The sequence below is a fragment of the Glycine max genome, chromosome 7 (genome assembly GCF_000004515.6).
Source record: "Glycine max cultivar Williams 82 chromosome 7, Glycine_max_v4.0, whole genome shotgun sequence".
Taxonomy (NCBI): domain Eukaryota; kingdom Viridiplantae; phylum Streptophyta; class Magnoliopsida; order Fabales; family Fabaceae; genus Glycine; species Glycine max.
In genome coordinates, this window is record NC_038243.2 from 4,312,205 (window position 1) to 4,326,986 (window position 14,782).

Genomic DNA, 14,782 nt, shown 5'->3' on the forward strand with positions numbered 1-14,782 from the left:
TAAACAAGGTTTAGGGAAGAAAAATAATTATATCTTATGTATGGTTGTATACATATATAGTTTGTTTGTTTTTTAAATCATACATTTCATAGCAGTTAATTCTGCTCCAATCCTATAATATTATATGGGTGATTTCCGAGTTCGGACTATAACTCATGGTGATTAGTTAAACTTTTTTAAACCGTGAAATTCATTTAAAAAATTAAAAATTGATCGAACTAATAAAAAAATGAAACAGAAAATATTATTATGAAATAAAATAAGATGACAGAAAGGGATTATTTATTCAAAACTACATCAACCAAACACATATATTTAACTTACTTTGGAGAAACAATATTTATATTTTTTATTAACATTCTAATAGATCTTTAGAATAGTGAGTATTTCTTTAAAACCAATACCAAGTGTACCTAACTTGTTAGATGAGAGAATATCATAACTTTAAGGTCCCATATGTACGTTAAGATTTCATATTACCTCAGTCAGACCCATAATATTTTTACCTCTTTTAAGGTCTAATATATGTCATGATAGTTTCACTCGATCTGTTGGCCTTAAGTAGATGGTAGATTTTACTCACTGTAGTACTCAACACAACACTCAAGGGTTTACCTATGGCACCTTAGTGATCAGCTTACAGGGAGCTCTCTCTCAGTACCCCAACTATATCAACACAAGAAGTCTACGATCGAGAAATCCAATCCAAAATACTAGTATATTGGATGGAATAGGTAATAATTATGATCACTTAAGTACTACTATATTGAGGTTTCAAAACTCTATATCCATGCACTAGATCATTAATTCATACTAAAGAACTGCGCAATATTTTCCTTTCCCTGTTACTAAATATTCTTAATGTCTAAAAATCTTATAAAAAAAGTCTTCTAAATCGTGTTATTGATATTACAGTACGAACTAATAAGTGAAACCTTAAGTAATAAGAATGAGTTAGCGAGTTGAGAGATCTATGTAATGTTAAGGATGTAGAAGTACTCTATTGGCAGTGAACTAGATTAGGTGCATTCGCATTAATTTTCCACACATTCATTCAGTCACTATGTTGGCAATCATCGATTAAAATTGGATGGTGTGGATCTCAAATACATATTTTAAGTATAATTTATATATCAAGATTAAATATGAGTATTCGATCTTTATCTGACGGCTCTGGATTGCTAATTAACCATGTGAATATGCGTAGAAGAAAGACTAAAAATTTGGATCCTTGGGAGAGGTTCTCAATTATTCTCGTAGGCAAAAGTACATGAATACATGGGGTAAGGATGAATTGAAATATAGAATATCATCTAAGTTTTTTTAAAAAAATTAACCAAGTAATTAATGCATCATTTTATTTTTAAATTATGAAACAAAATAATATAAACTTCTTGCTTTATCACAAGTCCAATTTGATTTTTTTTTATTTCTTCACGCGAATTCTTATACATTCTTTCGAGAAGCTTGATAAACTTATATATATATATTAGTTAAGACTTGGACAGATATTTGAAATTAAGATGAAGAGAGTGGTAAGCTAGACTAAAAAGCTTCAATGCTCTGCTCCGATAAATAAAATTCACATATGGCAATCAAGACAAGGATTACATGTTTCCGACATTAATTTCTGTGTGACAACTACTAAGAGACGGGGAGAAAATAACCAAGAAATCATGAAAGCAAGAAGCTGCAGGGTGGGCAAGAGAGACAAAGTATGATGTATGTGTATGAAACACAACATGACAATGCCAAAAAACAAAAACGAAATAAAACCCCAATTTTTTACATAAGCAACTTTTTTCCAACTTGCATGTTACCATGCATCACATTTTTCTTGTTTTCATTTTTCCCGGGTCCTACACTAGACATTCTTTTTTGTATTTTAATTTATTTATTTTATTTTTCTTGTTGCGGTGGTTGCCCAAGCCAAACATGAAAGAGAAAGGGATAAAAGTTAAGGTAAAGAGAGAGAGCTGTAATCTCTAGAGAGAAAAGAGAGAGTAATAATAGCTAGGTGAATTTTTTGCCATGGTCCATGGTTGTTTCAGAGGTGCTTTTCCATGGAGATTTTAAGGTCAGAGGTCGTAGTTGTGGATGTGGGCGTGCGCCCTTACTCTTCTTAAGTTGCCCACAACGTCCAACCTTGTGGGGCCCCAAAGTGATACCCGCATACACGTGGCCCCCACCCACATTTTTTTCCTCAACATTTAAACTCTCTTCCTCCATCTTTCTTGGTAGGTGGCACTTCTCGGAGCATAGTAAAACTAACCCCACATTTTTCATTTTCATTATATAAATTATAAACCATATACCCAAGTTATTGGTGTCTGGTGTCTCTTCAACCTTTAAAACAAACAAATTCATTTTCTTTTTTTTAATAAATTAATTCCATGCTGTGTATCCTTTGGTCCTTTCTGTCCCATAGCACATATATATAGTCTCCCTTTACATACTCATTCCAGTACACACATCACCACCTCATCATCTATCTTTCTTTCTTTCTTTCATATCCTCTTCCTTGTAGTGTACCCATTTTGAATGTGTTCTCTCTCTCTCTCTTTTTCTTTGGGTCCCTGGTGAATATCTAGAACCACTCTCTATCTAGTTTCTCTCTTCTTGCTAGCTAGCTATCTATCATCGATCACTCTCTTGGTTTAACCACCTGAATGCCGGAAAACATGAGCATATCAGTGAATGGACAATCTCAAGTCCCTCCTGGCTTCAGGTTTCATCCAACTGAAGAGGAGCTTCTTCAGTACTACTTGAGGAAGAAGGTCTCCTATGAGAAGATTGACCTTGACGTGATTCGTGACGTTGATCTCAACAAGCTCGAGCCATGGGACATACAAGGTGTGATAGATATTCAGTTATTCACCACTCTTTCGTGCATATTGAGTGTTTGGTTCCACATCCTAGATGTGTTTCTGGATGTTTACTGCGAAGTTAATAGTTATAGTTTTCACGTCTCAAACATGATTTTTTACTTCTCAACGAGTTTTCAAACATTCAGGCAGTGTGTCATACAAAGCAATTCATGTCTCTTTGACGAACAGCTTAATCTCTAGACTCTAGGGATGGTTGTTTTCATGATATATGTGTTGGTTCATGTCACACTCACTCGTCAACACAGTATGTGTATATAGCTAGCTACCTTTTTATTTTTGGTGTTTATTGCTGGCTAGCTAGTTAGTGTTTTGGTGCTTTTCATTTTCCACTCACTTTTTCTAGCTTCTTTGTTTTGCATCTCACATGGGGGGTAATAATATATGTTGGAATATTCAAATATTGCATCATGAGTCATGCTGCATGACATGAATCACGGCATCATTTTGAGGGGTTTCTTTTTTCTTTCTATCTTTCTTTTTGCAGAGAAATGCAAAATAGGAACCACTCCGCAGAATGATTGGTACTTCTTCAGCCACAAAGACAAGAAGTACCCCACAGGAACGCGCACCAATCGCGCCACTGCTGCAGGGTTCTGGAAGGCCACTGGCCGTGACAAAGTCATATACAGCAACGGCAAGAGGATTGGAATGAGAAAGACTCTGGTTTTCTACAAAGGAAGAGCCCCACATGGCCAGAAATCCGATTGGATCATGCATGAATACAGACTAGACGACAACAACACCGCTGACACCAATATTGTAAGCAACTCAAACACAAACGACTAGTTAGTTAGTTAGTTACAATCTCTAGCTAATTTAATTAACCAGTTATTGAAGGTTTTAAAAAATGATCTGTAATTACAATTTCGATTATAACATTAAAGTTTTCAGAGTGTATGTAACACTATACAATGCTACCACAATTATGAACTCATCGGTCATATTTGTCTGCAATTTATTGTAATGTCTAAAACTGCTAAGAAACTGTGATCATAATTTAAAACCTGTATGACAAATGCATGTGCTTAATTAAAATTTCCTTTGTGATGGAAACTTAGGTGTCCAATGTGATGGGGGATGCTGCTCAGGAAGAAGGGTGGGTGGTGTGTAGGATATTCAAGAAGAAGAACCATCTGAAAACCCTAGACAGCCCCTTGGCTTCAGGGGAAGATAGAAGGAGCCACTTGTTCGACTCGTGCGACGAGGGAGCTTTGGAGCAAATACTTGAGCAAATGGGAAGGAGTTGCAAGGAAGAGAGCAGCTATGAAGGCAACTACAGAAACTATGGAAGGTTTACAAGGCCTTATGAGACAACAGGGTTGAACAATGGCGGCGGATACAATGATAGGTTCATGAAGCTCCCGAGCCTCGAGAGCCCGAAATCCGCGAGCATGGAGAGCCACCACAACACCAACAACAACAATAACATGAATAGTAATAATAATAATAATGGTGATAACAACGAGAACAACAATAATAATGGGTACCATCCCATGATTCCAGTAGAGATGGGCACAGACAACGAAGGGTCATTCACAACGCACCAGGTGAGTGGTGGTGACCCCAACAACAACAACAACAACATGGTTCATCCATTGGAGGTAGGATCAGGTGGTGGAGGCCTCACCAACTGGGCTGCGCTGGACCGTCTAGTTGCATCTCAACTCAATGGCCAAACCGATGCCTCTAGGCAACTCGCGTGTGCATTCAACGACCCCACCATGTATTGCACCAGTGACCATCATGATCTTCATCAAATCCCCACCCTCCGATCCTCATCAACGTCCGCGGCGCACACTTGACCTTCCCCTGCACCAGCATTCATCAACCCCACCACACAGGACTTCACCAGCGAGATTGACCTTTGGAACTTCACCCGATCCACGTCCTCACTGTTGGCATCCTCCGAACCACTGTGCCACGTGTCCAACACGTCAGTGTAGCAAGATCAATAAAATAATAATATAAAAAAAAAAATTAAAAATTATCCCCACCTTCACCTTCACCTTCCCCTTCCCTACTTCTCCCTTTTCCTCCATGTTCGATTGTTAAATATAGAAATAATTATTAGCCCCTTGATCATATATCATGTTTAATTTTAGTTCTTCTTCTCTCAAGTCTCATAGGATTATTATTACAGACTGTTAAATGTGATGATTCTCCTAGCATACATTTTTACTTAATTCGACTCTTGTTGGCAATATTTCATTGACAATTGTCTCTTTGTAAATCTTTCTTTTCTTAAATATGTTCACAAGTTTTCGCTCAAATTTGTGAATTAATTAATTAACCTAATTAATGTATGTTATGATTGAATGGAATTAATTGGAATATATGTTAGATGGATATAAAGAGGAAAAGGGTGGAAAGAGATGAAGTTATTAGATGGGATGACATTGTCAACCATGGGTCTTTGCTTAATCACGATGTCTACCATTATTTTTCTTTATTTTTTATTTTAATTTTTGGAGCGTGGGGAGTTCGTGGTGCATGTCTAGAGGGATATTGAAATTTGAAAACTCATGTTCATGTTCAAGTGTGACTGTGATATTTTTAATCTTATTATTATTATTATTTTACCCCCATTATACTAACTGCAATTATAAGGACCTTACTTTATATCATCTAGTAAGATCATGATGATGATCGATTAGTAAGGGTCATGTTTCAAATAATAATAATCTGCTCCTCTCGTCTTTGTGTCACGTGGTTTGTCGGTTTGTTAGAGGAAGGTGCAGAGGCCATGGTTGGGCTTGTCCTATTGCACCAACACACTCTCTCTAATTACCAAAAGGAAATGTGCCTCAAGACATTATGGGCTCCTCTCAAATATACATGCATGAGTACAAACAAACGCAATACTTTCACATCCCAACGAGCTAGAAAGAGAGAGAGAGAGAAAGAGAGAACGACGTCTAATAAAGCCTCCACATAGCTTTAAGCAAGTCAAACTAGAATCTCAAAGGGCTCATAATTACGTAAGCTTTGCATATTGATCTCGTCACTAATCCTAGCTAGGGTTAAAGGGTAAAAAAGAAAGTGACCACCACAAATATATGAAATGAAATACTATCACATGCTAGTTCACCAGCTTGTGTTGCCTTTTTGTTTTTATTATTCTTTTCAAAGTTGTACTTCAATTCGATCCATGCAGAAAAATGCCCCCGAAACAAAAATTGTACCAAAATGCTTCCTCTTCCACTGTATGGCACACTACGGCACCTAACATATCTTAATTTCCTTTTCTCTTTTAAATTTCCTTCTTAGGGAGAGGGCTCAATTTTCAAATTATTAAACGTAAGATATAGGTAAGGAGCCCGTTTGGATTTTGGTCCACTCACTTTCTTTTTCTCTTTCTCTCTTTCACACTTTTACATTCTTGTCGGCTCTGCCTAAAATTATCGTGCCAGACTAATTAGGGAAAAGGAAAATAGAGTTTACATTTTAATTTATTTATGTTGTTGGTGAATCTTCTAAGATCATTATTTTGCGGCTCATATTTGCGTTCTTAATTAACGTATAAAGTTGTCTTTTCCTTGCTTTGCTTATCGGCTTGCGAAGCCACATGAACATCCCTCTAGATGGATTATGATATATAAACACTAAAATTAACAAACAACCATAGTATCTGTTTTTCGAACTTCTTTCTTTAATTAATCAGATATATTCGTCTTCTGTGGGGAATATTGTGGGTTGGAAAGTTCATTTGGTACATGCAAGGTTAATTATAGAGTCAAATAATCCTATAACACCCCCCCTCCCCTCCCGAATGGATATCATTTTCTAATTATTTATCAAAGGCTTGGCGGCATGTTTGATAAAACAATGTATTTTTACAATCAAACTTACGAAAATGACATGTTTAAGATAAGATTTTACCATATATGGTATTTTATACTTTGACAACTCAATACTGCATTCATGCACCCCAATTTTATAAGATTTAAAATCCATGATACGTAATAAAAAAAAAACACTTAATCCAAGGCTAATTAAAAATCAAGAACCAAAATAAAATAAAATATCATTTCCATGAGATGCTAAGAAAATAAAAATGGAAAAATATTTAATTGATTTGTCTTTTTAATATTGTAATCTTTTAACAAATTCTTTTTAATAAAATAATTTTGGGATGTGAGATCGAGAGAGATCAACTATTAGTATATAGGATAAAATATTCCCTTTTTATTTGTTTTGTCCAAATCAATTTCCTGATAATTTTACGTGTTAAAGAACAAATTTGTATGTATCACAAAATCGGGTCTACAAAATTGACAAGTATGTATCACAAAAAAAAAACAAGTAAAAGCAAGAGTTTACCCAATCCGAACACAGGACTATAATATAGGATTTGAAGAAGTATATATGTGCAGTAGAAAAGGAAAAAAAACATAAAAATGTATTATTTGAAGTGTTTTGGGATTCAAATAAAGTGCCCTTTAAAAAGCTCTGAATAAGTTTTTTTTTTTTAAGATAAGGAAGCTCTCCAAATAAGTTAAAAACATCCCAGGGCCATCTTAAATAAAAGCTCCTTGTTTTAATAATTTCTTCATAAAAAATTAGTCACTTATTTTTGTCAAGAGCTTTTAGACAAATATGTTTGGCCCAGTTTTTTTAAGAAAAAAAAATAGACTAAACACTACCTAAATATCCAGATTCAAATAATTTACAATTCACGTATGCTTTATTCCTTAATAGAAAGTTAAAATGATTTTAAACTACTTTTTTATTCTATAACGTTTATATTTTTTATCATACTAAAATAGTACAAATTGTTAGATATAGTTAACTTCCACAGGTTAATAGGCATTTATATGTTTGTTGGTATTAATGCTTATTAACCCTTTTGCTTTCACTTGGACACTCTGTTCTCTTGTAATGTTTTTTTTTTCGGGTATCTCTAGTACCAGTTCAATGAACGTGTTTCGCTGATTTAAGAAACGGACCAGCAAGGTGGTGGTGGTGGTGAGAAATTCATGATATTTTTGTGCCTTAAGTATCTTTATCCTTAATAAATATTTAATTTTTATGTTTATTTTTTTAAGAAATTTTTATTTTATGTTAAATCTTTAACAAAACAATAATTTTATATTTTATTCTTAAAACTTATTTCTAATTCTTGATAAATTAACAAATTTTATATTTATTTTTTTATAATTTTTTTATAAGTGGAGGCTAAAACAAAATTTATTAATTTATTAAGAAATAAATATAAAATTCAGTAATTTATTATAGACTAAAACAAAATATTAAACATCAAAAATAAAAAATATTGTTTTATTAAAAATTCAACGTAAAATAAAAATTCATTAAAAAGAAAATATAAAAATATTTATTAAGGATAAAATCATGTCTAAGTCAATTTTTATAAACAGCAAACACGACTCACCATGATATAAACCCAAATATTTTTGATCAACTTCAAGCTTATAATAATTACTATACGCGTTATAGCAGAGTAAACAGAGATGAAAACAACAGGGTCCATGCGTGTTATATCTATTGATTTATTTGGTGAAGTCACTTAACGACGAAGACGAAGTCGTTTCAACTTGAAAACTTCCGAAGAATAATGAGAAGGGTATAAGGAATTAATTTCCGGAATTGAAGGCCATGCCACCAACCACACTAGAAGGGGCTTTACGTTCGTTTATTCGTCGAATTCTTTGATAACAACCCAATCATCATCCCAGCTACCCCTAATCTCTGTCCCCCTATACCATACAAGATTACAAGTCTCTAACTTCTGATGATTGCTTATTGCTTTTATAAAATTAAAACAAAATAATATACTTTTTAATGTCATTAAATAAGATAATGTTTACTTTAAATCTATAAGAAAATTATCTCATTTTGACTTTTTATGTATAATAAAAATGTGTCATGTGTGGTCCTTGTTTTCATGAATGAGAGATTAAAAGTGATATTTATTATATAAAAAAAAAAATACAACATCAGCCACTAAAATGAGACAATTTATTTTTTAGGAATTAAAAACAAATATTATCCTATTTACAGGATTAAAAAATATATAATGAGAGAATAAGTTTAAACGATATCATGCATTTTAAGTCTTCATCGACAAATATTACAATTTTTACGGAAAAATGTTCAAGAGTTCTAAATAATTTCATCAGGTCATTTTATAAGAAATAAATGAATACATAACTTTTGTCTTAATTATAAAAACATAGACTCACTTTTAGATTATTAATTCTGAATGTTAATTCACTTTTATACTCTTAATTTATTGTAAAATTTATTAATAAGATGTACACTCATATTTTTATTAGTCTATTACAATATAAGTTGCATTGACTGGTGAAAAAGAAATTATTCATTTATTATGTATAGTGTTATTAAATATTTCTATTATTTAAACCATTTAATTCTATGATAATTTTGGAATAAAAATTAAATTTCTAACATTATTAATTAAAGCTAACTAACTTACCTATTTTTGTTGATCCTATGAATTAGTTATTTATTTATTTATATAAAGGACTGAAAGGCGAATCATAATTTAAATATTCCTTGCAATTAATAGAAAAAATATATATTGCTATCACTCTTGTTATAAAAGCTTTATGAGATTATTCCCTCTTTAGCATTTCAATATGACAAGTATACTTTCTCTTAGTATCTCATTTTAAAGAATACACACACATCAGATCTTTTTTTAGTCATATAATTTCTTCTCTCTTATAAGTCTCTTAGTACAAATGTCCCTGTAACTTTTAAAGAAAATGAGAATTTTACATAAATAATTCTTTAAATAATTCTTTTTTTAATGTGCTACAAGTAAATTATATAAGCAAATTTGACATTAAATTAAACCCAAAACCATCTATTAAAAGTGTAACTTTTAAAGAAAATGAGAATTTTACATAAAGAATTCTTTAAATAATTATGTGTTTTATTTTAATGCGTCACCAATTAACTACATAAATAAATATGACGTGAAATTCAATCTAAAATCTTAAGTTCTAGTTTTTAAATTTTAGTTTTAGTTTTTTTTCATTTTTAATTTCAAAATAAATTTATTTTAAAAAATATTATCTTATTAAAATTATTGTAAGAATATTTCACGTGGTGATAAAAGTGATGACAACAACAACTATAATAATTATAATCATCATAATAATATTGATAGATAATAGTGGTAATAATAATCATAATGTTAATAATGACAAAAAAAAAATTTAGAAAGTAAAACTCAAATCTATTAAAATTTGGTGTCACATAACCTATTTTCACCCTACTCATGTTACACATGTAATAGGACTGTCCTGAATTTGAATATTGTTTTTACATGTCTCAAATTTGATTTATATTTATGAAACAGGTCAAGAATGTATAAGTTTGGAAAAATACGATGTCAGTATACGTACATATTGTGTCGTTGGGATCTTATTTTATAAATCTATCGAAATCCTTTTCGATCTTCATTTTCTCTCCAACTGCAAAAGGAGAAAAAGAAAAAACATGCTTCCCCTGTTTCGTGTTCTCTGGTTCCCCCTTTATCTATTCTAAATTCTGTGACTCATTATTGAAAATCAGGTGGGCTGATTGAAACTTTAACACTTCTTATATCAACCTCTTTGAACATATATACTTAGTCAACTCTCTTCATAATTAATAAATTAAAAATAACACCCAATTTGTTTTCTGAGAGAAAAAAAAATAATTACTCAACCACATTTGGGATTTTCAATCAAATTAAACGAAGACATAGGATTTGAAGTTTTGGAGTGAGTTAAAATCAAAACTGTGCAGTTTTTGAGTAAAAAATGACAAAAAAGAAAGTTGCTGTCAAAATAAAATATACTGCTCTATTAATAAAATATGATATTTAAGTAAATAAAAAGTAATAAAATCAAATAAATAAATAGATAGAGTCTTTTTTTTGTTACAAAATAGAGAGAGTAGTATACCTTAAAAAAAAAAAAAAATATATATATATATATATATATATATATATATAGATACAAAATTTATCCGTAAGTTGTTTTTCAAAGTGAAACTTGCGCGTAAAAACAGCTGTTATCGGCAACCAAAGATTTTGATGTCATTCTAATTATTTAGGCTCAGCTTTCCTAAGAAAATATGTTGCTAGAAGTAGTATTTTCCAATGTCTACTGTAAAAGAATCATGGTTTTTCTGGTTCCGCAACAACTAATTAATCAGCCAATTTTACATCCAGGATATGAAAGTAAAAGTAAGACGTAACTAGTATAAAACAAATTAAACAATCAAAGATTAATTCCACAAGTAGAAAATCTCAATTTTAAACGAATGGCTAGATGGAGAATCTATTGGTAAATCATATAATTGAAAGATGCCACAAAAGATCGTATTCTTGTAATCATGATAATCTTAGCAACTTTTAAACTTGTTCTTGATAAACATGCCGACTTAGGGGTAACCTTGAATATCCGCGTTTGATATTGGAATTGATCAGTGCACAGAAAATAAAACTTTATGCTTTGAGACCATAGATATCAAGACAGATATTCAAGTTTTTCTTATTCATCTTTTATCTCACCAAATAAACTACCAAACACAAAGTCTTAGTGATTGGAAAACGTCATGAATAAAAATGTGATAGGAAAGTAACATAGAGAACCAGAAAACAAGTCGTGCTGTAAGAGAAAAAGTATAAGTTTTACACATAATATGATTAGTTAGAAAGAATGGACGAGGAGAACAAATAGAAATACAAGAATGTGCTTAGAAAATGGAACACTACAGTGAATGAAAGGGAAAACTTAACGGCATGGTATAAGTATGGCTAGCTAGTGCGAAGTGCAAGCTAAAGGAGATAATCACATTGTGCAAGAAAATAAGGTTACTTTTCTTTTCATTTTGCATCATTGTTATCTGGACTCAACATTTGCTTAATGATGCTCTTGAATTTGTGTGGTACTTACAAGAATTCCATTCGCAATTAGATCACACACGTATCAATATTTGAGATCGTATAGAAGATTTTCTTTTCCCGTCTACTCATACATCGACATGTATAAATTTTAACATTACCATAATTATGACAGTCCAATGCCATTTAAACGTGGCATCTTTTCACATCCATAAAAAGTAAAAATCGAATGAGCATCGATTGTTATTATTTTTGGGTGAGATTTGGCATCAATTCATGATCCCAATTCGTTGTCAACTGATTGAATTGGCATCAACTAGTTTTGTCTATACTTAATACGCCGCTCCGAACTATTAATAATTAGCACTCTAATTGGAAAATTGAAAATCTAAGGAAGATAAAATTGATAAATGTACCCTTAAACATCATCATATTACAAAATTGACTGTAATCGAGGTTTTTACATGTACCAATTCATATATCATAAATTTGAATTAAGAGTAATTTTTATGAGTTTTTTTTTTTTTGCAGTAAAAAAATGAGTTTTTTATTTTTATAAAAGAATATATGTTTTATTAATTGAACATTTATTTTTATTATTCTTTTCAAATATTTTTTAATTTTAATTTTGATTTTAATTTGGTTTATATTTTAAATCATGATATACCGTATCGAACTGAAAATATTCTTATTTTATAAGACAGGAGAGATGAAGGTTATTTTTTCCCACCTTCATTATCTTTAATCATTAAATTAAGAAATCATTCTTAGAAACTAATTAAATGTTATATTTTAAAAATGTTTATTCCATTCTTTAAATTGGATTAAAATTGTTAAATTTTAAAAATGTCAAAAATTAAATTTGGATTTTTTTTTTTGAAAGATCAAAATTAAAAAATTATAAAAGTATAGAGTTCAAAATTGAATTTAAGTCATATATATAATAAGGATTATGTGGTTGAAATCTTTAGCGTAAGTGGTACCAACATAATTGGGATGACTTGTGTTATTGGTGGGAGGTTTCACATACCTTGGTTTAAAAAAATTCTTATTTATTTAATTTATTTAATGTAATGAATAAGTTTTATTATCAATAATAAAAACACCTACTATTTTTATTTTTTTATTTATAGATTTTATTTAATTTAAAATTACTTGCGCTCCGCATTCAAAGTTTGCAAATATATAACCTAAATGATAAATAATTTTAGACGTATGTGGTTTGCAAAGAAGGAGTATGCAATTAATGAATAAACTAAGGATGAGGATGATAATTTGTTCTATAGTGCGAGATGTCGGAAAGGATTCTGCCATTTAAAATCCTAATCCTAATGTGTCATGATTTATTTTCCCGTAAAAGTGAGTACATGTAAAAATATCAACTTATCCTTAAGTATTGAGTATTTTATTTTATTTTGTAAGAAAAAGTATTTTATTTTATTTTTCGTATTTTATTTTATTTTTCATATATAAATTTAAATTTGATTCAAAATTTAAATCTTCATATACTTTGTTAAATTAAAGATAACGTTTTCTAAATAAACTAAATCTTATTATAATTTTAATTTTGATTTAAATTTAAAATTTTGACACATCATATCTATAAGAACATGTTTTGAATTTAATAATTTATTAGTATAGTAACTTATACTTGCACGACTATTAAGTTTAAAATTTTATATATTTTTATAATTTTCTAGTGTATTCCTCTATTTTAATTTATACAAAATACTAATTATAATTTTGTTCTCTCTTTTTTTGTCAATTTATGCTTTTAGTCCCTCTAAAAACTTTGACCAGTTTTAGTTCTTCATAAAAAAAAATTGTCTCTGTTTTTATTCCTCAACTATTAACTTAGATCATTAAGTTATGGCATGCCATTCACATTAACATCCAAATGACTTGCAATGTGAATTATTGGTCTAATGTGACAGCCATGTGACAAAATATTATTTTTTTAAAAAAAAAATTCTGGCGGTTCCACAACCATTAGAAAATGTAAATTATGAAATTAGTCTCGTATTTTACCATGATTTATGTTTTTTGTCCCTAAAAAAATTGAATGATCTTAGTCTCTCAAAAAATTTGTTTGTGTTCTTAGTCTCTTTCGCTAACTTAATCAGTTAAACTTAATAATTAATTGATTATTATTTTCACATAAATTCTATTATTATTCTGCACTAATTCTAGTTTTGCCTCAAATATTATTTTAACTTATAATTTATTAATTATATATAACTCAAAAGGTTATCACTATACTTTTGCTACATCTTTATCGTTATGCTTTGATAATTTAAGATATTCTGGATCCTCTTATCAAAAGCCAAGTAACTTATCATTTCTGTCCATCCTTCACGTGTAACATTTTTTTGGGCCAGGGTTTTGCAATTTTGTTTTCTCCGGCTACCAAAAAAAATAAAATACTTTAACTCAAATTGATTTGAACTCCTAAGGCTGCTTGAGAAGTCTAATTAATTCATCATGTTGTAACTTTCAAAACAATCTTATGATAATTATTTTTATTATCATATTTATTTTAGTGTATTAAATAAAATATAGATAATTATGTTATTTTATTATTACAATTAGGAAAAGAATGAAAAGATAAATAGCCCGGTTACTTTTAATATGAAAAATAGTCTTAGTTTCATTCTTAACAAAATATAAAATCCCCAAGTTTTTGTTGTAATGCATAATTATTTTGAATCTATTCTTAAGTTCAACTTGATTTGCTAAAAAGCCTGCTTCTTGACAGTATAATCATAGTCGTTTCATCATCCATTTTTTATTAAAGAAAAAATCATGGAACAACATGAATGAAGTGAAGATAGATAAAACAAAAACTTAAACTTTTATTGCTCGATAAAACATGAGACAATTTGTTTGTTCTAAGTACAAAATTTTAAAAAAAATATATCCTTTTTATTTCTCATTTAATTGTTATTTTTTTTCTTTTTTATCCTCCTCCCACCAAATCACCAAAATCAAACCCTACTATCTACACCACTACACTCAT

At 30.2% G+C, this 14,782-nt stretch overlaps 1 protein-coding gene across 1 annotated transcript; it reads left to right on the top strand.

Annotated features, from left to right (window-relative positions):
- The first annotated feature begins 2,435 nt into the window (after positions 1 to 2,435).
- On the top strand, positions 2,436 to 5,118 carry LOC100784623 (NAC domain-containing protein 43). The gene is made up of 3 exons (XM_003529826.4): positions 2,436 to 2,853; positions 3,373 to 3,647; positions 3,947 to 5,118. The coding sequence occupies exons 1-3, from the start codon at positions 2,670 to 2,672 to the stop codon at positions 4,688 to 4,690; spliced, it is 1,203 nt and encodes a 400-aa protein (XP_003529874.1). The 5' UTR covers positions 2,436 to 2,669; the 3' UTR covers positions 4,691 to 5,118.
- The last annotated feature ends 9,664 nt before the right edge of the window (positions 5,119 to 14,782 follow it).

Coding starts and splice junctions, on each gene's coding strand:
- LOC100784623 (XM_003529826.4), top strand. CDS start 2,670: ATGCCGGAAAACATGAGCATATCAGTGAATGGACAATCTCAAGTCCCT. Junction 2,854..3,372: donor CGAGCCATGGGACATACAAG/GTGTGATAGATA, acceptor TTCTTTTTGCAG/AGAAATGCAAAATAGGAACC. Junction 3,648..3,946: donor ACACCGCTGACACCAATATT/GTAAGCAACTCA, acceptor ATGGAAACTTAG/GTGTCCAATGTGATGGGGGA.